At 37.7% G+C, this 23,291-nt stretch overlaps 2 protein-coding genes across 3 annotated transcripts; one reads left to right on the top strand and one right to left on the bottom strand.

Annotated features, from left to right (window-relative positions):
* The first annotated feature begins 92 nt into the window (after nt 1–92).
* On the top strand, nt 93–5,892 carry LOC136410297 (dual specificity mitogen-activated protein kinase kinase 7-like). 2 transcript variants are annotated; one of them, XM_066392384.1, is made up of 10 exons: nt 93–349; nt 1,141–1,400; nt 1,451–1,675; nt 1,729–1,908; nt 1,964–2,184; nt 2,236–2,382; nt 3,018–3,369; nt 3,422–3,617; nt 3,720–3,786; nt 4,379–4,505. In XM_066392384.1, exons 1-9 carry the CDS (start codon nt 214–216, stop codon nt 3,746–3,748), a joined length of 1,746 nt encoding a protein of 581 aa, XP_066248481.1. In that variant the 5' UTR covers nt 93–213; the 3' UTR covers nt 3,749–3,786; nt 4,379–4,505. The 2 variants fall into 2 exon arrangements, with proteins under 2 accessions (XP_066248481.1, XP_066248480.1); XM_066392383.1 differs by lacking the exon at nt 3,720–3,786 and adding an exon at nt 4,616–5,892 and having other exon boundaries at nt 94–349; nt 4,379–4,565.
* Sec16 (Secretory 16) lies at nt 5,835–22,847 on the bottom strand. Its single transcript, XM_066392381.1, has 25 exons — nt 22,584–22,847; nt 22,126–22,229; nt 20,655–20,855; nt 16,737–16,905; nt 16,252–16,683; nt 15,897–16,196; nt 15,023–15,752; nt 14,818–14,969; nt 14,480–14,760; nt 14,220–14,428; nt 13,680–13,766; nt 12,827–13,223; nt 12,530–12,770; nt 12,305–12,474; nt 11,918–12,253; nt 11,592–11,867; nt 11,229–11,454; nt 10,824–10,969; nt 10,418–10,444; nt 7,225–7,446; nt 7,066–7,168; nt 6,886–6,969; nt 6,642–6,835; nt 6,306–6,404; nt 5,835–6,037 (listed from the first exon to the last, which is right to left on the bottom strand). The coding sequence occupies exons 2-24, from the start codon at nt 22,219–22,221 to the stop codon at nt 6,333–6,335; spliced, it is 5,151 nt and encodes a 1,716-aa protein (XP_066248478.1). The 5' UTR covers nt 22,222–22,229; nt 22,584–22,847; the 3' UTR covers nt 5,835–6,037; nt 6,306–6,332.
* Between the last annotated feature and the right edge of the window lie 444 nt (nt 22,848–23,291).

Below are 23,291 nucleotides of genomic sequence, written 5' to 3'. Positions count from 1 at the left end.
AAACAAAGAACAACTAGGATAACGTAAATTGAGCAAAATTCTTTGTTAACTGTCAATCAAATTTGACACGAGAATTTGCAATTTACAAATGTCATTCTATTCTAACTTCCAATTTAGCCATAGTTATGTCAAAAAAAATAAAATTTTAATTTTTGGCCCAAAAATTGTGATTAAATAATAAAAAAGTTAGGAATTTGTGTCCCCAAAAAAGCGATGTCCAGTACTCAGCAGAGAATCGACGGACTGCTAGACAGATTAAGCAGGGAACGGTCGCCAAAGAGTCCTCCCATGAATGCCCCGATTTCTTCGACGGGAGGGTTGCCTCCCTCAAGGCCTTCATTACCTCCACGTAAGAACATTAAATTATAATTAAACTGTTTTAAATTGGCCTGTTCAGTCCCATTTCGATGAAATATCCACAATTATTAGTTCGGGGCGGGGGTAGAGGGGCTCCTTAAGTCAAGCAACTAAAGTCTTCTTCATTTAATTCAAGCTAATTTGTTTTTTGGGGTTTAAATCAGTTGTATTGACTGTTAGATTGTGAGCTTGTTAAGTCTGCGGGGAATTGTTAATTTTTGAGGTTTTAGGTATGATATGTTCATATAACAAGCTAGTTAACAAAGTAAATGCAATTCTGTGTTATTGTAACAGACAACATAGTTATTATTTTAATAAAACTTCAATCAGTTTTACTGTTTGAGAGGATTAAGGTCTCTGCATTTAATTAACTCAAGCATCCCAAAGACCAATTTCATTGGACCCTATTAGGTCTCATTAGTTTGGTTCATTGCAAGTCAATTAAATTAAGGCAGAAATCAGTAATATTAAGTATGTTGAATCTGCAAGAAAGTCTTATAAATGTAATTGCACTATGTACTTTTTGCCTTATCTCAATTAAATCTTTAAATATATAACTTTTATGTCTCATTTTAGTTAAGTTTTATGTTTAATTAACTAGATCACACAGCAGCCCTAAAGTTTTTTTTAAGGGAAATTAACCTCTGTTTTGGTTTATAACAACTAGAAAACTTATCAAATGTTAGAATCACATAAAAATAATATGAACCAATTTTACTGATCCATGAGATTCATAGGATCACTTTAAAGTCAGTGGAATACATCCTACACAACGTTTTTCAGTTGGTTTAAAAAGCAACAATAGCAGCCCTACAATGCCTAGACCCAATCACCTTATTTTTGGCCCTCGAAATAATGACAATACTGAAACTGAAAGAAGGTTAAGGGAAATAATGAAAATAAGTGGCAACTTAACAATCGATGGAATTCTATACAAAACCGACATCCAAGACATGGAACATATCGAGGAGTTGGGTTATGGGACTTGTGGGCATGTGGTTAAAATGCAACATAAACCTAGTGGAAAAATTATAGCTGTCAAGGTAGATTGTTCTTAGAATTAGAAAGAATTATTATTTGTGGAAAATTGTAGCAAATGAGAAGATCTGGCAACAGCGATGAGACCAAACGCATTATAATGGACATCGAAGTGGTTTTAAAATCAGATTGCAGATACATTGTAAAGTGTCTTGGATGTTTCATCACTGAAGCTGAGGTGTGGATTTGCATGGAGCTTATGGATACTTGCTTTGATAAATTGTTGAAAAGACTTAATCAACCAGTTCCTGAAGACGTTTTAGGAAAAGTTAGTGTAGCTGTAAGTTTAGTTCTATAATTTGCTTTTTTTTGCAAAAATGAATACTCTTCTAGACTGTAGAAGCACTGGCTTACCTAAAAGATCAACACAATGTAATACATAGAGATGTAAAGCCTTCGAATATTCTGCTGGATATGAGGGGCAATGTTAAACTCTGTGATTTTGGGATTAGTGGTAGATTAGTGGATTCAATGGCGAATTCCAGAAGCGCGGGCTGTGCGGCCTATATGGCGGTATGTCGATAAAGAGATTTCAAGCTCTTTTAAAATTCCTTTTGTTGGGCATTAGCCGGAGCGTATCGAACCGGACCCTCAAAACCAAAACTATGATGTCCGAGCTGATGTTTGGTCGCTGGGAATCACTCTGGTGGAGCTGGCTACTGGAGTATTCCCTTACCAAGACTGTAAGACTGACTTTGAAGTGCTCACCAAAGTAATTGGGACTGATCCGCCCTCACTGCCTCTAGACAAGCACTTTTCTCCTGAGTTCCGGGACTTCGTGGCGTGTTGGTGAGACTTGTCTCAAATTGATTTGTTATCAATAATTCAATGAAACAATAGTTTAACCAAGGACAAGAAGCAGCGACCCAAGTACACGAAACTGAAGAACCACATGTTCATCAAGAGGTACCAAGTGACGGAGGTGAACGTGGGAGAGTGGTACGTAACGGCGCTGCAGCGGGTCAGCAGCGATAGGGCAGCGGCGAGGTATGTTGCATGGTTAGTTTCGCTTTTTTTCTTAATTTGATTCACTCTACTCACCCCGTTTCTAATCGGTTTGGTGACGAGTTTGATTTTGAAGCGCGTCGATGCAAGGATTTCCGTTCGTTTTCTGTACAAGTAGCATTTTGATTATTTAGGATTGATGTGGGTGACGTCAGAGAGAATGCCGCCCCCGCGGTGCATTAGATTGCGTTTTGTTGTGCTCGTCCTCCCCTGCACCATTGTAGGTTTGTATGCATTTTTTGTGGTTTTGTTTTGGGAAAGTCCATGATCTTTGATAGAAAAGTGTGGGATCGTTGGCTTTCTCTGAGTGATTAAACCGAAGGGTTCAGCATGGGGTTTCTGTGTTTTAAACTTGTTCATTTTTCTTGTTTGTTATTCCCACTCCCAACTAGCAAAATAGTTTTGCAAAGGTCCTACGGGATGACGCTGCGAAGGCTTTTTTTGTAAAAATCATTGTTAGTATTCTTCAGTTTTCAACATTCTTCATACATACACGAACTTTAACTCCCTCTTCTAACCATATTAATAAATTAATACACTGTTTCACTATATTATGAATGTACTTATTGGAAAAATGACTTTATCATGAAACCCCGAAAATTTTCTCCTTCCATTAGACACAAACAAAGCCTTATTACAATGCAACAAAATCCACCACCGGCGCATCCCACGGTAAACGGTGCCAACTCCGCCCTCTTCGAACAACCCAAACCCAGTTTTGACCATCATTTTCAACCCAGAGCAACCCCGGTGACGCATTTTTCAAGGTTGGACGCGTACCAATCCAAACCTCCACCAATCCATAACCCTAGCAACAGGAGTTTTTCTCCCCTACAAGTGTACCAGAATCATATAGCTGCGATGCAGCAACGTAATATTTACGGAGGAGGGACCAAGGGGAGTCCTGTAGGGCTGTGTTCGCCGATGCCACATAGGAAGTTTACCAATTCCGGACCTTCTTCTTTACCTGTAAGCTAATGAATAAGTTTGATGATAAATTTTGTGTAATTTGTCCGAGTAGGACACTCGGAGTATGAGTGAAACAAGGTGGAAATCGCCGGTAGGATCGCCTCTACCTTTGAGAAACAACTTTCCGGTAGAAGAACCCCAATGCATTAGCGGGAATACTAGCCCGATTATCCTACAGCGGTTTTACCACCAACAAAAGCAGAAGGAGCTGTTGAAGGAGGTCGAGGAGAGTGCCAAAAATGATCCTTGTAAGTGTTTTTTTGTTGAAAAGGTTATTGAGTAGAAAACCTTAACAGAAAAACAAAAACAACACCGTAACTATATCGACTTTGACAGTATTTCTCTTCTAGCCTTTTATCCTTGGAGAAGAAAACATTAGACTCTCTAGAAAAATTAGTCGTTATGTAGAGTACAAACGTAAGGAGAAAAGTGTGGTTTACTAATCTATAAAACTTTCAACGGGAGGATCATTTGATCGTTGCAAAAAACTCTTATTACGAATTTGGGTTTTCTTGCTTAAAACGTATAAAATATTTCAAGTATCAACATATTGCACTTCAGCCTTAATTGCTCTTGTTTTATGCCTCAAACGAGCCTAACGGGAGTGTTCAGCTTTCAATTGTGGGGTCTTATACTAGTTTTGGTAGTTTTAATTATTTAAATTTACAAAGTTGCGATGGTAGCACAAAATTCGTGGTAAGTCTAAGTAAAGGTGATGTCCACCCAATAGCAGATAAGTCATCAATTGTTCTGTTCATTTCGCATTAAATACGTTTGTGAATTAATTTATTTAAAGTTGTTGATACTTGCCTCTTCCACTCCAATCCAACAACATATATCGTTAAAGGAGCCCTAGAAATTTTATGCTTGAAATGCCAAAGTTATTTGTGGTGTAAGACCCCATTTAAGACGGATTTGGATTTGTCAGCTTGGTGCATTGACATTCATCTCATCATCTAGATTCTGTGAAACATTTTTCGTTACTCAAATCTGTTACCATTTTTGCCAGGTAAGAAACGCATCGCGTCCTACATCAAACTTCAATTGGCCGGAAGCGGACACTCCAGCCGCCACCAAAGTCCGGAGCCACCTCCCCGCCTCCATCGCGGCCTCAGCGCGGAAGGCCAAAGCCCCCTTGCATTGCGCAGAGCCTTTTTGGAAACGCATACGCCTAATTCGCCCGGTTTATCCAGAAGGTCATAATGAAAATCTTCCCGACAATCAAACCTAAAACGAAGATTTACAGGTACATACAACCGACGCCTCCAGTGCCGCCTCCGCGACGCCTTACTGAAAGCACTTCGGTGCCTGGTTCCCCTCAACATTTAAGAGCCCGTTTCCATTACACTCCGGAACCTCAACGGCGGATATTTCAAACCAACGATGTGTCATAACGAAGCGTTTCGAGCGCGGCGTGCGCCCCTTTAGTCAGAATTTGTTTCGGGTTGTTTGATAAGTGAATTTTCTTATTTGAGGACTTAGCAACGGAATTTTTATTCGAAATTCCGAAGCAAGTGCAAAAAATGGAGAACAGACGAGTTTTTTTTTTGAGCAAACAGTCGCCTTTCGAGGTGAAAAAACTGTTTAATAAAAAAGCAACAGATTTAGCTCATTATGGCAAATTATTCTCCACTTTAAACCACAACAATTAACTGTGCCTATTTCGCAATCCTGTAGCTAATTATTGTACAAAATACGCGCATCGTGTTATTACCAAAAACAAGTGCTTGGTGCTTTACCATGAAGAACTTTATAATTATTTTATTCTCGTGGATTAAACCGGCAAGTTCCAATTTTCGAGTGTTTACACGCCGGTTTGATGTACCGATTGTTGCATTGGCGGAGAGCATTTTCTTCTTTTTATTATGTCTGTGTTACATTTCTCTTACGAGGGAAATAGTCATGTACTAGTCTTTTATCCGTCGTCAGGATATTATTAGAACGTATTATTAAGTAGTTTTTTTAAATTCGAGCCCTTAAGGGATTTACTTGACCCAATGAAGAATCCCCGGAACACAATTTAAATTATTGCTCAAATAAGTTTCTGCGGCTTCTTCAAAGGTCTGATCATCTTTGGTCGGAATTGGAGACTTTTTAAAGCTTTTGCATTCCGGCGCGTAATTAATTTATTCTAATGTGATTTGTTTAACGACAAAAACACAGGACTTAAATAGATTTTTAAGTGAAAGTTACAACTAAATTGACTGATATTTATTTTAACGTTTTAAAATTTAATCAACGGCAATATGTAATTTTTCGAGCCTAAAGAGACCACATTGGAGTGCAGGACACCAGTTTCTTCGGATTGTGTACATAATGTCATCTTTTATTGTGAATATATATAAGTATGTATATTTAAGATGCCATACCTGAGATATTTAGACGTTTACGATGTAATTGAAGCGCACTTACAAATAAAGGTCTATTTTAAAGCGAACTTACGTTTTGATTAACTTAACATCCCACGCACAATATAATTTTTATTATCATTACTCTACGTATATTTTTACAGTATGTATAGATTAATAAAACTTGACTATAATAATCACAAATAATGAATAAAAAAATCCTAGCACAGTTGCATTGCCTCGATCCTTAAACTGGAAATAGACCTAAAAAATGTCACCTCAACCTCGGATTAAATAGCCGGACTAGCATCTTATTTTGTCTGGAAAAAAGGGTTTCATTAGTTTATATTCCTCTAAAAAAAAATAAAAATAAAAGTAGTGGTAACTGGTCCGAATTGCTATCAAACTATTAGGGACGTCTATAGTGTTTTAAAAACGATACAGGTGTCAGGACTAAAAACTAATTTTGAGGTTCTGAAGTTCGGACCAATTAAACTGCTAAACTATAGGGCCTAAAAGAGCCTTAACCCTGGAAAGCTTAAAGCAGCAATGAAGATGAACGCATGCACAGGATGAAAAGACGTTTACCTGCCCATAAAGCCAAAACTTCAATCGTTACCTCCTCGATTCGCTCATGTAAGATGCGACCTCTCTGGAAAGCGAGCTGGTCGAACTCCATCTAGATATCTACCACAACCACAATAAACTTTGCGTGAGAAGCTTAGCTATAGTGAGTTTTGAATTATGTAATTATTTTAATTTAATCATGCACCAATACCACAGACATGCAAAACTTAACACTTAACAGACGCCCTTACTGTAATTATATTAGGAATGTCCTCAAGACGGGTTGTTAGCTTTCTTTTTCTAAGTACAGATTTAAGTCAATGAAATAAAATATGTCAAGACGCAAAACTGTCTCACCTGTGACTCTCCTATAGGAGCCAGCGCCCCTCCAGGAGTCAAAAAGTCCACTGGAGCATTGGAATTTGTCATTGGCTGTGGTATAAAGAAATTCATCTCAGCGGGAGCCATTATAGGCACTTGTTCTGGTGCCGGAACTGGCTCCGACTTGACCCCATTTTGCTTGAAAACGTCCACATAGGCGTTCTTCACATCTGGAAATTTAATCCCATAAACACAATATGACGAAAAAAAAGTAACTTACTTCGATTCTTCTGCATTTTGAACATATTAGATTGAGTAGGTTTCGCCGCCGGCATCAACTCCTCTTGACACACTGGTACAATACCTGCAGCAGGCAAAGACATTGGTCCTGAACTCGCGCCACTCATATGGTTGCTACCACTAAACCCAAAACTACCATGCGAGGAAACCACACTCGTACCTGGCATTTGAGTCATCTTCGGTGGCGGCTTAAATTCATTAGCAGTATCGTTCGGATCCGCATCCAAGTTTGTCCATTGTTTCTTATTTTCATCCCAAACAATCTAAGAGCAAATTATACAATTTTATTTGGTCTCAACTCCCACCTTTCCGAACCTACTTTGGGGTTCTTATCGTCGGGCAATTTGATTTGGTTCTTGGGTTTCATGGAGAGCTTACTGAAGATGCCCCCGAACCATCCGGTACTCTGATTGCTCTCCTGTTTGGGCGATTGAGGCTTCGGTTTCACCTTCAGCTGCTTTTCGTGTGGCAGCGGCTCATCGTCGAAAATGCTTTTGCCTTTCGCTTGATTGGGCAGCGAGATCTGTGGCTGCTCACTCTCCTAAAAAAAACGCGGAGAACGAGAACAAATTACTCGAGTTGTGCGGCAAAACAAACTAAGCGAAAATGAAGAGTGCGCTGTTAATTAAAGACTTTGAGGAATTTCAATTTATAATGTTAAAATTCCTCGTAAGTTTCATACGGAGAAAAATAAAAGTTTGGGCAAAGCTTTTGTCTACCGTAAAACAAGCAAACTGAAGAAAGATAATTACAATAAAACTACAAACAGAGTTTTTATTTTCTTTTTAAGGTTTTATTATTAACGATAAACATACAAGCTTCAAAAACGCATGCTCGAAATTATGGTGTTACAAAATATAAAGCCACGCTCTAACATTTTACAATATACTTTTATATCTTTAAAATACAATTAATATAATTTACTGATTATCATCAATTTCTTTTTTTTAGTTACTTAAACGAACCCTGGATAAGTAAGCTTGATTCACCTCTCATTTAAGTGGCAACAAGATCGCATAATACATGTAAATTATTGGTTAAACATTCGTCATGCAAAAAAAATTAAATTACAAATTCATAGGATGTTAAGAAAACTGCACATTTTCCATCAAAACACTCAGAACTACATTTCATGAACAGTCTGTTCTAGAGTTCTGGGCCTCGGCAAAACAGCGTGCTATGACCGGAAACAAATTAATACTCGTCTATGTTTCAGTCAGGTATTATGCATTTCATTTTTGAATGAAAATAACAATGTCTTAAATATGAGAGTTTTGGCTTGAAGACAAAACCCTCGTTCTTTTATGAAAAAGTGTTACAAAGAAGTTGATTCAGAAGTCGAAACTTCTGGTTGTAGAGTCTTTGGGACTCTTCACAATCTCTATCAGAAACCGTAGGAGATTCAAGGTCGGTTAAATTGCGGCAATTCTGTGTCAAAGAAAATGTCCTTTAGCCTTTTTAAAATTGAAAAAATCCCGAACACTTAGGTCAGAAAAAAATAATAACAAATTTGCAAAATTTCAGGACCTCATGAGTGGACTTATTTTATTTGTAATTCCTTCGTTTTTTCCACTCTTTACAGCAAGAATAAAAGGATTTTTGTGTATTGATTCATTACCCTAACGTATGTACCGTTTAAAAATTTACAAACTCTCTACGTAGCACATGTTGTATAGTATTTAGGTTCCACTTTTACCTTCTGTGTCAAGTGTGAGTAGCAATACCATATATATGTATATGTATAGTATAGTTGTCCTTGTTCTCGCCATAGGCTTATCAAACCTCTGGCAATCCACAGTATGGGGGGTGTTGTGATAATAGACGAAGTATACCATGTGCGAAGTAATCAGATTTGGACTGTTTTGTGCAAAAAGTTCTATTTCCTGAATTATGTGTGTTAACAAATTTTTATAGGCAAAAACCTCATAGTTTTATTTGTCTAATGAGATACAGGGTGTTTTACGTTATTTCATTTCTTCCTAACACATTTACCAGTAAAGAAATTCTTTTTTAGTAATAACATGTAGAACATGTTTTTGTTCTTTTCAATGGTTCTTCGAATTTATTGTTGAGTCACAGTCCCCAAAAAAGTAATAAAAAAGAGCGATCTACCTAACACAAATAACGCAGTAACAATTAAAATTTTAGGATTATTTCACGTATTCCGTTCCATATTCCTATATACAGGGTTCGCAATTTGTGTGTGGAGTCTTGAATAAAAGACGCAGTACTTAAAAATAGAAGTAGTTTAGGCCGCAATTTTCACGTCGAAATATTCGAGGCTTGCCTACAGTTTCTCTTCCACACATTGCTGCTATTTCTCCTAATAATGTGCTTTCTTTAGCCTTACACCTATTTTAGATAGATATATTATATTTTAGCTATTTTTTAAACATGTAACAATAACAATTTAACAGTTTTATTACCGACTGCGTGGTAATTGCAAATTTCTCAGACTCATCTGGTACTCAAGGCGCCGGAAAAATGATCTTGAAGATCCAGACATTACCAGTGCATAAAAATACGTCTACGTTGCATGTCAAAATATGTGTCGTTGTAAGCTGAACAACACTTATTTGAATATTCACTTATTTAATACTAAGTCTCAGATCAAGAACAACAATTGCAAATGCAAAGAAGTGAATTTTGTGAGCTTCTCCAGTTTTTCGAAATGTTGAACACATTGATTTCATATTGATCCGAAACTCTTATATGGGCTGATCAATGTCAAAAGTCCTGGCAGGTCCGTATTCTCTGAGTTTGGGTGGGGAGCACCCCAAAGGTTTTTTGTGCAATTTGCTATTCTCCGAGTTATTCCTCGTTCTGGGCCCTATGGGCACGTCAATGGGATAAGTGCCTCCGAAGACTAGAGTCTTGTAAACCACCTTATCGGGCGTCTTGTCGGATTTATGGAAAAAGCTGTGTCTAATATTGTTGAAGACGCCCTTCGAATATTTTCTAGACCAAACATCCACCGCGTTAGGCAAGGAATCTCTGGCATTGAAGTCTTCAGCGGATATAGACACTTTGCTTTTGCGGTCAACATATTTCACAGTGGTATTTTTAAACTCAGCTATATCCAGCGACTTGAATTTCATTAACTTCCCTTTACGGTCAGCACACTTTAGGTCAAAAGTCTGATAACTTTCATTGGAGACTATTTTCACGCTATCATTCTTCAGCAGCAATAACTTCTCCTCAGACACAGACTTGCTGCCCTTCTTCCTGCGAAACAGCACCTCTGCCTCGCTGTCTGAACTATCCCTGGATGACATTTGTTCGAAAAACCCAGTGCTATCGTTAGAAAGCGGTGTCGAGAAGCGGTTTTTGTCTAGTTTAAGTGGTTGCATCTCTAACGCTTCGCCATGCAGGAGGTTAGAAGAAATTGCGAGCGAGCGAGAAGTATTGTTGGGACTGGGCGAGTCCCGCTTCAGCGCCGAACGCTTACGCAAGGAAATCGTAGTAGGGGGCAAGGCAAAAGTAGCGGAGCACTGTTTAGCGGTACTACTTACTTCGCCCGGGTCTTTGTCTACCTTCTGCTGCGTCCACAAATGGCCCCACAGAAAATGAGCAAGTTAGAAATTGCATATTTGGCAAGGATTGTAATAAATCTACTTCAGGGTCACATTTCATCATTTCATGTCATATTTGATAATAAAATAGCTGCTTCACTCTAATATAGCTTGTCGTTACTATCGATTTAAGCCACTGTAATCAAGCGACACCATATGGTTTTCCTATGATTCTAAATTCCAAAATTTGGCCCATTTTTAATAATAACCCATTTTCGAAGTCGATTTATTACAACACTAAACCCCTTCATATAGCAGTAAATTTATATGCTATATACACAACTTAAACCGCACAAAATTCACTAATCTCTGGGCAAAACGCACTAAATAAACAGACAAAACTCACCTTTGTTTGATTGTTTGAATTCTCATAGAAACTGCTGGATTGATCTTGACTGACGGGCACTTCTGGACCATACTGACCGGCCGGTTCCGGATTCCAGGGCTGTTGTCCTGACCAGTAATTCTGGGGTTCTGGATAAACGTTTTGGGCTAAATGCGTATAAAAAAATTAACCCGATAAGTTTAAAACAGATGGACTCACTTTGCAGTCTAAACGTACAGTTATTAAAGAGTAATTAAGCGAATAGTTATTATACACTGTCAAGGCTGAAGTGATTATGTTATATTAGAGTATTGAAAGCGTCTCAGGTTGCAAATAAGGATGTTTTAATGGTGTGAAATTCACAAATAATATGTTATTCAAATACCAAAGAATGCGCTACAAACTTGATATAAAAACAAATCTTACCGTTCAACAATGGTTGGGTCTCCTGCCCTTGAAATCCCTGCTGTTCGTTCGCCCAAACGGAAGGCTGTTCCTGATACTGTAGCTGCTGCTGTTGATCATATTGTTGCTGCTCCTGTTGCCAAACGTCATGGCTCTCATCGTATTCCTGCAGTGTATTTTCAGTCGAAACTATCGATTGCAGACCTTCGCAGTTGTGAGTGTTTACCTGTTGGGCTAGTCTTCCGACCTAAAAAAACAATATACAAGGTGTCCCTATCAACTATATCAAAATTTATCATTTTATATATGCAAAGAAAATACTTAAATTTGCCCATATTAGCACATATCCAAATATTAGAATATGAATGCTAAGAAATTATATACCTGACAGTCAGCTTGAACAGCTCTAAGAGCTTTCAACCAGGAATTATCAGGTCTACTAGACTCCAAAGCGGTTCCAAATTCCAGTTCATCATCCTGATCATCTACCGGGTCGCAAAACTTTAATTTATCCGCCAAATTGCACACTCTATCCAATAAAACCGGCGATACTACCAGGGGATTGCTCACAATTCGACCGGCAAGCTGTTCTAGGTACCGTAACGAAGTTTGTAGCAGCCCGAAATCCGCAAGTCTCGTCGATAACAGAAATTTATAGAACTGAAATTGTAAAATTAATCTTCTTCTGAATCTGGAGAACTCAGCCTTACTTGGAACTCTGAAATGCTGAAGTCCTGATCGTTTAAACTGCAAGCAAATTCGTAAATTTCCGTCATGTGAATGGCCTCGTTGGTAATAAATTGCGGGAAGGGCTTTCTGTGATCTGAGCCCAAAAGCACTAGTCTAGTATTGACATCCCCGTGCTTGCCGAATCCAGCTTCGGCCATCAAGTAGCAAAATTGAGCCGCATATAAACTTCCCCTGTTCAAGAGAGTGTCCCCTAGTTGAGTTATCGCTTTGCAGTTAAGTTCGGGCCTTTGACTGGAATTGGAGAGAATCATTGCCAAATGCGGTCTCCAATCGCCCCATTTTTCATCAGAAGCACACTAGAAGAAAACCACTAAGTGCACTTATTAACGAAAAGAAATTAGGCTTACAGTGACTACTGCAGGCATTTTTCCTGATAGGAGCTGATAGAGCGTTTGTAGAGGATCGTTCATGGTTAAACCGTTGGCGAACCGCATCATTACGTTAGCGTAAGTGCGCTTGTCCAATTTGCTTGCTAGAAACAGGGCATGTCCCCATAGACCATGCTTCATGGCCCAATCTATCACAAAAGCATCATAGTCATGACTGTTTTCAGCACCGTTTTAATTTGTTACCAAGAGCCTCTTGGCACGATCCATACAATAAAAATTCCCTAAACTTCTTAGTAACCTCTTCTTCCTTCAAAATAGACTGCGTACTACCGTGCTCGGACTGCTGCAGATTAGAGGTTTCAGAATTTTCATTTTTATCCCCAATGTTACTGCTTGTAGTAGAAAGTGCTGATGGAGGCCTGGGAGTGGGCTCCGAAGGGCGATTTTTCAGAAGTAATTCAGCTATATCCGTACCTACCACCATCTACATCAATTGAAATTAAAAATCTATTACTATCGAAACTCGACGAGAGTCCTCACCCCATTCTGTCTCAGAAGCAGAATCAATAATTCCCACATGAGAATATACGAATCTACATCTGCAATGTCCCGATTACAGTTGGCGTCCCTAATTTTGCTGTCACAATATTCGATTATTTGTTTTTTATGCGTGACCCCTTTGATTAGAGGTCCGGGAAAAGAGCTGAGTTCAATATAATCGGGATCGTTTTCAAGAAAGGATTGCAAATTGCACACGTCCACTATGGCGTTCTGTCCATCCATGGGATAGTTGGGCAGGATCCGTATAAGATTTCCTGTGCTAATCAAGGCTTTGAGGTGGGCAGTGGCGAATTTTGCAGGGGTCAGCCTTTGGACTTTTTGCTCCTCATAGAGCAACGAGTTGTCGGTTTGGTCCAATGTTCTGTTATAGCTGATGCTGCAAAATAAATCTGTTTGGTGGCGAAATTATGATACTCAGAGGATTGTTATGATTAAGGTTATTGAGAACAGCAAAGCGTGCACTACCTCTCATCACCTTTAAAATTGCCCTCCCCTCTCTACACAAACAAACATTGTAACTTAATTTTTGGCTCGTTAAAATGATGCCTCTATAAGAGATATTTTCCGAATTTTGGAAAAAACATCAGTCATATCAGTAAGAAAGAAAACTCTTTAAAATTAGGATTTTAAAGAGCCAAAAAATCCTTGCAAATTGTTATGTTAACACTTGAAATGAGGATCTACTTTGTTGAAAAATTATTTTTTCGTATCATTTAAAAAAAAAAAAAACATCCTACACCTAAGGAACCATCACTACTGTATTAATTGAATGGATTAATTATTGGTTCCTGAAAAGTTTTAGTGAAACAAGAGTTTGGATTAGAGGGCTCACCTAGAGTTATCGAGACCGTAAAGGCCCGATATCGAATGAGCCTGTCCGTAGTAGTTTGACTGGCTATAAAAACTTTGTCTCGTATACCTAAACAATGCACAAGAAGGCGTAAATGATTACAGACAGTGAAATGAGGTGTAAACGTAACAAGCGCGGTGTTTTGGTTTGCGAGATTAACGGTGACGTACCGTTGCTATTTGTCTACCAATGTCTGCCATTGAATATGAATTTAATTTCTCTTATTATAGAATCATATCCCCTGTACAATAAAAAAAGTTCCGATAAACTCAACTACGAATTAATTTAAAGTCGACTAGTATGTTGACTTGCCTAAAATCAGGTTCGCACACTTTCTTCTTTTCTCAAATATAATTGCTTACACCGAGCTAAAATAAATATGTACAAATACTTTTTGCAACTAATAATAACCCGCAAAGCATCATCACCTCCGCTCACAATCTTGCCACGGCAGACAAATAGCAACCAAAATGAATGAAAGAAAACAACAAAATCGAAGAAACATCACACCATAACACTTACCTATCTTTGGCCAACTCATCGTTGGCGGAGCTTCTGCCTGAATGAACAGAAGCTCGATCTTCTCCCGCATAAGAAGCCGCAGTACTACTGGCTGCTTGCTGATAATACTTGCGATACCATTCAGCGTATGCTTGTGGGTTAGTTCTGCGCAAATTTTCATAGTATTGATATTGCTGGTAGTATGGATTGTAGGGATCATAAGCAAAGCTCTGAAAATTTGCTATAAATTAACAAAATACATCAAAGAAAATTTTTCGCACCTGATAAGGATTGTAAACATCACGACGCTCCCTGGTTTTGTAGCGATCTCTATCCCTAGGTCTCCTTTCCCTGTCTCCCTCCCTTCTCTCTCTATAGCTCTCATGTATGGAATCTGACCTACTTGAGGGTCTACTCGACCTGTTGTCCGCTCCATATTCATCTCTATATCTGGTCTGGTAATAGTAATCGCCTCTTCTAGATTCTCGATAATCTCTGGGATCGCGATCTTTTCGCCGCCGATCTTTTTCCTTTCGAAGACTGCTGTACTTTCTCTCATAATCTATAAAAAAACTAATGTGTGAATGATTGTTTCTACTAAGTGAAACAAACGTCGCACCTCTCTCTCTGTCTTCACGTCCTCGCCGCTCTTTGTCACTGTAATAATCAGTATCTTCCTCATAGCGCCTATCTCTAGGACGTCTGTTTCGTGAGTCTCGTTTGTCTCTATACGGATCTGGAGAGTATCTCTCACTATTTCTGTTCCGATATCTTGAAAAGAAACAATAATTGAACTAACCCTAATTAAAAATCATTGTTCTTACCTATCTCTTTCGCCTCTCTCCCTCTCTCTAGACTTTCCCTTTTCAGCGGACCATTTATCTCTATTATTTCTCTGGTTTTTTCGTTCGCTCTCGCTTTCACTGCTTTCCTGCCTGCTGTGTCTTCGCGGAGACAATTCCGGCAAACTATTGTTTGAAGTATGTCCATCTGTCAAGTTTTCTCCCACAGTCAAATTGCGCACTGCATTAGTTAAACTCGATACAGTTTCAGTTGTTTGACCCTCAACAGCTTCACGCTGTTTTCCGCTTTTATGTTGCACAGCAGTTTGAGGCGTATCAGACGCATCTCCTCCCACTGAGGCACCTAAATCACTTCCGATTGTCTCAGACCTATTTGCTGGGACGCTCAAATTGGGCACAGTTTGACTGAGAATTGGAGGAGTGTCGGCACCGATCGTTGCAGAGCGTTGAGGCTGTGGACTATGATTTTGAGTTAACTCCACCTCCGAATCATTTTCCTCCACATTTTGTTGACGCAATGACGTCTCTGGGGAGCTGGATTCGCCCGGCACCATGCGGTGAAGGCCCTCCGGAGGACCACTCATGTCAAATTGTAAAGGGTTTTGATTAGTGGCATCAGACGTACTTTCATTTTGGCCCAAGACCATTCTGCTAAAACCAGGAAGAGGCTGTCCTCCTCCTACTTCTGTTTGTCCCGGTACCATTCTCTGTAGACCTGGAGGAGGAAGTGTGTTGTTTCCTATATCCATAACTGCAAAACATTGTAAAAATTTACCATTAAATTTGAAAGTCGCTTTATTGCACCTTGGGGGACATAGACAGAATTACATATATAGTTTTAAATTAAAAATATCCAACTAGACAAAGCTTTTATCCCCACCATTTTAGCACTTACTCTCATTTAAATCTGGTAAATTCCCCTCAGATAACTGTCCAGTTTCCAAGTACTGGTTCCGGTCATTAATGGGTGCTTCATTGTTCTCGATTTGAGGCCACTGTTGGTGACCAGTTTTGACTACTACAGGATGATCTGGACGCTCAGAATTATCGGGAAGAGTCTCCAAATTGACTACCTGATTGAAATTGGTAGTCGAAGGAGGTGGTCTTACATCTGGAGGCTTAAATTTATTCGAGGTCTTATGTGACAAACCAGAGGCACGTTTATAGGGGTTCCTGGAATCATCTGAAGCACCACCTTTTAAGTATAGATTTATTAATATCATGATTTCTATAAGTTCGACTATTATCACCTTGAGGGGGCAGCAATAGTGGTGGTGTTTGCACGGTTTTAGGTAAAGGTGGAGTGGGATTCACTCGCGGAGGTCTATTCTCCTCATGCTTGGCAATTTCTTTATTTTCCACATGCAAAGCATACCCTGGAGGAGAAATTTCTTGTCCAGAAATCGGGGAATGGCTAATCGTGGAAGACCTTGATACTATATAACTTTTATCACTCTCTGATGTGTGCAATATATCATCAGAAGACTCAATTGAAGGCTGTGATTCAGTGGACCATTGTGGAGTATCCAATTTTTTCCTATAGTTTTTTGCCCCTTCAAACTTTCCCCCCATACCCAGATCCCCAATAGTAGGGAAAATATTCACATTAGGGCCACTCTCCTCTACCTGCTGCTGTTCCATCACTGACCAATCCCAAGACTGGTCATTTGCAAAACTATCACCTGTATAAATTTTATTAATAAAACTTCACATTGAGAGTTATTTCGGTACTTGCCAATACTCTGATTGGTAGCGGATTGGGGCTGCTGAGAAACCACTGGCTGGGCGTTGGAATTATCGTCATCCCCCCAACCCCAATTCCCCCATTCATTCGAAACTTGTTGCTGATTAGGATAAAGATTGTTTTGATCGTACTGTTGAGAGTAGTGAACGTTGCCGTATCCCTATAGGTACATTTCAATAGAAATAATAGTGACGAAGACCTCGCTATATACAGTAGCCAGCAAAAGTATTCATACACCAATAACACAGTTAAATATAGTGAAATAACAGTATGGCAAGAATACCGTAACATTCTTTAATTACTTTAGTTCTAACGGCAACATGTGAACAACTAATCTATAATACTTTTTTACTACATCGTATTGTTTATAAATACTATTGCAAACTATTCACAAATATGTCATAAAATTAAAACGCAAAAATATTCATACATTTGCGTCGACCCGAAAAAACAAATCTGAACCTAAAAGTAAGGCCATTATATCTATAGATATTTACTTCCAAATTGTACAAATTAATAGTGGCAAGTTAATGTAAGCATTAAATCAGAGATAAAATAAAAAGTAATTGTTCCAAAACCTATAGGGTCGAAAATTAGGAGAAACGATAGTTGCTAAAAGAGAGATAACAATTAGGTTACATAAACAAAATAAATCATATCGTGAAATAGGTCAAAGAGTTAACAGGAATTTTGCACCTGTTAAAAGTAATTAACAAAAATATTTACAGTTCGTATAACAGTATATACTAAATTTCCCACTAAATTTTTGGAAGTATTAGGTCGTGTAGTATGAAATGAGTAGATTCTCGAAATGCCACATTCAACTGCGAATAACTTCACTCTAAATCTATATTTGGACTTGACTTTTTTATGTGGAAAAGGCACATTCTTCCTCTTTCGATCAGAGTTTAAAGTGTTAAAAATTATTGAAAACTTTTATTTTTATAAATTTTTTTGTGCAGCCATGCAAAATAGTGAAATTCGTGTGTTAATGAAATATGAGTTCCACCGTGAAACCACAACAGCTCAGACGGCTCGCAATATTAATGATGTGTTTGGTACTGAAGTCACTTCACAGCAAACAGTATCTCGTTGGTTCATGAAATTTCGTTCTGACAATTTTGACCTAACAAATGAACCACGTGGACGACCTGAAACTCAAGTGGATAACGATTATCTGAAAGCCGTGGTGGAAGCGAATCCACGTCAAAGTGCAAGCGAATTATCGTTAATATTCAGTGTAACCAAAAAAACAATATTGACTCATTTGGCTGAAATTGGTAAGGTGAAAAAGCTGGACAAGTGGGTACCGCATGAGTTGAGCGACATACAGAAAGAACGGCACCTCGAAGCTTGTTCTTTGTTGTTCTTTGTTGTGCCGGTATAATAACGATCCATTTTTGAATCGGATTGTTACTTGTGATGAGAAATGGATCCTATATGACAATACCAGACGTTCATCGCAGTGGTTGGATCAAGATGAACCACCAAAACATTGTGCGAAAAAAAATCTTCATCAAAACAAGCTTATGGTGTCCGTTTGGTGGTCCAACGCAGGTGTCATCCATCACAGCTTCATGAAACCTGGTGAATCGATTACGGCTGATGTCTACTGCCGACAACTGACCGAAATGATGAGGCAACTGACGGTTAAGCAGCCAAGATTAGTCAATCAAAGCGCACCGCTATTGTTGCACGACAACGCTCGGCCACACACCGCACAAGTCACCTTGGCCAAGCTACAGGAGTTGGAATTGGAAACTCTTCGTCACCCACCGTATTCACCCGACTTAGCACCCACTGATTACCACTTCTTTCAAAATTTGGATAACTTCTTGGTAGGGAAAACATTAAACTCCGACGAGGCTGTCAAAGCTGCCTTCCAAGAGTTTATCGACTCCCGGCCTGCAGGCTTTTACAGCAGGGGAATCAATGAACTTCCCGTTAAATGGCAGAAGTGTATTGATAATGGTGGTGCATATTTCGATTGACAATAAAAACATTTCATATGAAAAAAAAATGACTAAAGTTTCAATTCAATTCTACTCATTTCATACTACACGACCTAATATATACACATATATATAGGGTGACAGTTGGTGTAGCGAAAAAGAGGATACTTTAAATCTTAAAAAATTTGCGAATTACAGTTAAGGATGGAGGTGGTTCCTGCATGAAGTGGGGATGCATGTCAGCCAATGGCGTGGGAAACTTAGTAATCATTCCAGCAACCATGGATAAAATGATTTACTTCAACGTTTTAAAAACAATCTGAAAAAGTACTAAAAAACTAAACATGCCTGGATTTTATTCAATTTACCAAAACAACGATCCCAAATATTCGACGAAAGTTATTCAGGAATGATTACTATACAACATACCAAAAATTGTTAAGCCTCTAACTCAATCGTTAGGCAATTCCATAGAAAATTTATGATATGAATTAGAGAAACGAATCAGAAAACGTGAAATAAGCAAGAAAAGTTAATTTGAACGAAGGTTGCAAGAAGAATGGTTAAAAATTGATCCCTCCGTAACCCGAAACTTGGTTGAATCGATATCTCGACGCTTGACAACTATCATTGAAGCTAAAAGCCGTGCCACAAAATATTAATATTATATATTATAATATTGTTTATAATGAATTACATTATGTATAAATACTTTTGCGGTCTAATTTTATTACATGTTTCTAAACAGTTTGCAGTAGTATTTATAAACATTATAAGTTAGTATAAATTATTATAGATTAGTTGTTCACATGTTACCGTTTAGAACTAAAGTAATTAGAGAATGTTACAATATACTACTCATACCGTTATTTCATTTTATTTAACAACTTTATAGCTGTATGAATACTTTAGCTTGCCACTGTACGTATACAGTATGTTCCCAAACCGGGTTACTAAGAGGAGAAAGTTTTTTATTTTTTACTTTATAAAAAAATGTATTTTTCATAAAAAGGTTTCAGTTGTTCCAAAATGGTTGAATCAGTTCTCATCGTTTCAGTTTTACTTTTTATTATAGAGAAATATTGAAAAATAGGTCCATATAGTTGAAAATTTTTTTAAGTTCCAAAAATGAATTCTCATTTTCATGGCAATCGTAATCAAGATTTTCGTTTCCTAAGTTTTTATCAAAATAATTCAACATAAAAGAGGAAACCACAAATAAAAATCTCACTAAATCCATTCACCACCTTGAACATACAGCTTAAGTCTTCGACGCAATTCACTATAACTTCTTCGGGTCTCTTCGAGAGGTAAAAATTCCACATCATCCCTGATACTCTCTTTTAAACGTTCTGTATTCAGAGGAAGATCTTTGCATAAACTATTTGTTTTAACCAGTTCCAAAGGTAAAAATTTGCAATAATCAAATCAAGGCTCCTCAATGACTTACGTTGATGGACTATTTTTACTGCACTAAAAAACTAATTTACAATGATCACACCTGCAGCATAACTGCTCACTAAAAATGATAAGGAAGAATGATAGTTTCAATGATTAAGGGCAGTTTTATGTGGTCCTTTCTTCCTAGACTCTAATAGGCTCTACCTGTCCATACCACCAGTAGTTTTTGCATATAGTAATGTATGTGATAAGCCAAAAAATAGGATGAAAAGCAGATAGTTCCAGGATGAAGCACATAGTTACATGACTCATGAAAACGAGAATTAATTTTTGTGGACTTAGAAAAATCTTCAACTAAATAAACCTATTTTTTAATATTTCTCTATAATAAAAAGGAAAATTGAAACAGTAAGAACTTATTCAACCGTTTTGGAACAAGCAAACAGTTTTATGAAAAATACATTTTTCTCATAGAATAAAAAATAAAAAACTTTCTCCTCTTGGTAACTTTATCTGGGGACATAGGGTATACTATAATTTTAAAGTCTTTGCTTACCTGCTGGTTGTAAGAAGTCTGAGAATTCTGAGAGGTTGATGCTGCCTGCTCCTGCTGTCCATATTGCTGGTATTGTCCTGAGGAATTAGGCGTCTGGCTTGAGGGGTAATTTTGCTGAGGTTGTTGCCAGTATGACTGAGTTTGATTAGGTTCAGGTCTTGGTAGTTGTTGTTGAGGGGGTTGCCATGCCTGAGCCTGCCACTGTTGTATCATTTTGTTTTAAATTAAAATATACTTTTAGATTTAAAACATAAAATAAACAATTTGGCTCCAAACTCACACTTCCAGACCAAGGTCTACAATATTAATATTAATACGGCCTAAAATCGCCCTAACAGGCCCTTCCAGGACAGCCCTCTTAACCTAAAACTCTCAGATATTTGGGCATTACTGCTCGTCACAAAAACATCAATTTCTATAACAATTTCATTCACCCAAATTTCAGCAATCTCCTGCGACTCACCCCATCAACAACCATGTCGTCTGGCGTAAGAATCACATTTAATTTCTAACTTAGCAAATCCGAGGAGTATCGATTTTCTTACGACACACACACATATACACACACTACTAATTTTCTCGGGAAAATCGATCGCTTTTTGCATAATTCAACAAATTTAGGGCAATAAGCAATGCTGTTGCGGTCCAAAGAATTATCAAATCGTAATAGTGAAATATAGACAATCCGCATAGGAGCAGAAAAATTTGTTCTGCGGCTGGTTTAATGCTAACTTGAGCAATGCAGGTCGGCAAGAGGCCATAAATGCGTGAAAGATTTTGAAAAACGATGGACATAAGTTCTATCTGGCTTAGACGTCGGTATTGCAACAAGTTAATCAAACTTTGGACAACATTCTCAATGAATTGGGTCAAGAGGGCATTTCCACTGTGAAAACTTGGCACCTGAATGAGAGGCACTATGGGAGTTTCATGATGTTAAATAAAGGTGATACAATGGTCAAATTTGGGTAGGAACAAATTAATATTTAAACGTGGATCCAAAAGTCGTTTTGACCCAGATAACATCTATGAACTAATTAGCCAGCCATCTTCTATTAATTTCAAGAATATGTTTTTAATAAATGATGTAAACACAGCTTACTCCTTCTGCTTTCAAAACCTCTATTACTGCCCTAATACCATTTGTAACACATCTATAGCATTCCACAGGAGCAAATCCTGAATAATTGAATACATAATAAAGCAAATCATTATTTAGAAATAGACTGCAGTTAGAGAACAATCACTATTATATAGGTAAACTTATACTTAGTTTAGCTCCAAATCCATATGGACAAAAAACCACTACCAAAAAAATTTGATATTTTATTTCTCTGAACTATTTTTTAAACCTGTCCTTATGTGCAATAATTCCGATTTTCAAAAACGGGATCCAAAAAAAATTAAAAGTTTTAATGGCATTACTGGCCTATTTTCTTTCTCATAGGTTATAATTTAGCTTTTGGCTTACCTCAGTATTGGAATGTTGAATTGGATTGAACATCTGAATGGGAGGATTCCCAGTTGAAGTTGGCTGAGAAGGGCCTCTTCTTTTAGCCCAAGGCATTGTTTATACTAGACTGGAAATGGTGGGAGATAAATAAATAATCCTCAGTAGTAGATAAAAGATTGAGATAATTAATGAATAATCTTAATGCTTTCCCCAGTGTCGAAACTTAGTTATAAAGGGCTTATGCAGTTTTAAATGTAATTATATTAAAAAAAAAGATTAGGGGAGTTATAGAGCAAATATAAGCAGACCATATGTTTAATTTGGAAGAGGTATGGAAGCATTATAGGTATATGCCAAGTCAACAAAGGCATTTACATTGAGACAATTGTTTTCAATACTAGATGCTAGTGAATTATATGGGGCTTTAACCCTTGTAATTTGGTACATGTCTGAATGATATTTTACGTAATACTTACCGTTTACTTAGAATGAACTATTCAATTTACCTAGCTGATTTCTTCCATTGCACTGATGACTACAAAACACAAAAGTTCAATGCATAATATTCACAACAAAACCGGTAAAAACTCCTCACAAATGAAGCAGTAACGTTTAGTAAGCGAAAATGTATTAAATAATATCTACAAACATTAAATTTATTTCTATTTTAAAGGATTTTTATAAAGGGAAATCTGTAAATTCCACTGCCATTACCATTCAATAAAATTCATAATGACATTTCCCTTCCGACAGTCTGTCATGACGGGAATTATATTATATATCCATCTTTGTTCAATAGATACTAAATTCCAGTACTCTCTGGGTATTAAACAAGGACAAAACTTCGGCGATCCTGTTACAGTATAGAATCCTCTTACCTTATTCCTCTAAGAAGGTTTTATATTATTTATCTCTGTCTAATGATAGAAATTGAGGGAAACAGGGTGACATTTATTTTCATCGTGGCAACGTTACGATACGAAATCGCTTTTCCAATGAGAGAGAGAAACAGGACGCAACAATGCTTCAGTAAAACAAAGATGAAAGGATGAAGTGGGTCTTTGATATGTTTATCCAGAATAGCGATATTCGGGGTGTATCGATAACTGAAAATTAGAGATTAGAGATTGGCATATATCTTTATTAAATTGGTTACAGAACCAGATTTCCTTTTAAAAGATGAG

This window comes from Euwallacea similis, chromosome 8 (assembly GCF_039881205.1).
Source record: "Euwallacea similis isolate ESF13 chromosome 8, ESF131.1, whole genome shotgun sequence".
Taxonomy (NCBI): Eukaryota; Metazoa; Arthropoda; class Insecta; order Coleoptera; family Curculionidae; genus Euwallacea; species Euwallacea similis.
This window is presented reverse-complemented; position numbering and strand designations above follow the sequence as displayed.

Coding starts and splice junctions, on each gene's coding strand:
- Sec16 (XM_066392381.1), bottom strand. CDS start 22,221: ATGCCTTGGGCTAAAAGAAGAGGCCCTTCTCAGCCAACTTCAACTGGG. Junction 16,197..16,251: donor ACTATTGCTGCCCCCTCAAG/GTGATAATAGTC, acceptor TATACTTAAAAG/GTGGTGCTTCAGATGATTCC. Junction 15,753..15,896: donor TTTACCAGATTTAAATGAGA/GTAAGTGCTAAA, acceptor AATGTTTTGCAG/TTATGGATATAGGAAACAAC.
- LOC136410297 (XM_066392383.1), top strand. CDS start 214: ATGTCCAGTACTCAGCAGAGAATCGACGGACTGCTAGACAGATTAAGC. Junction 1,676..1,728: donor TAGGAAAAGTTAGTGTAGCT/GTAAGTTTAGTT, acceptor ATACTCTTCTAG/ACTGTAGAAGCACTGGCTTA. Junction 3,370..3,421: donor CCGGACCTTCTTCTTTACCT/GTAAGCTAATGA, acceptor TTGTCCGAGTAG/GACACTCGGAGTATGAGTGA.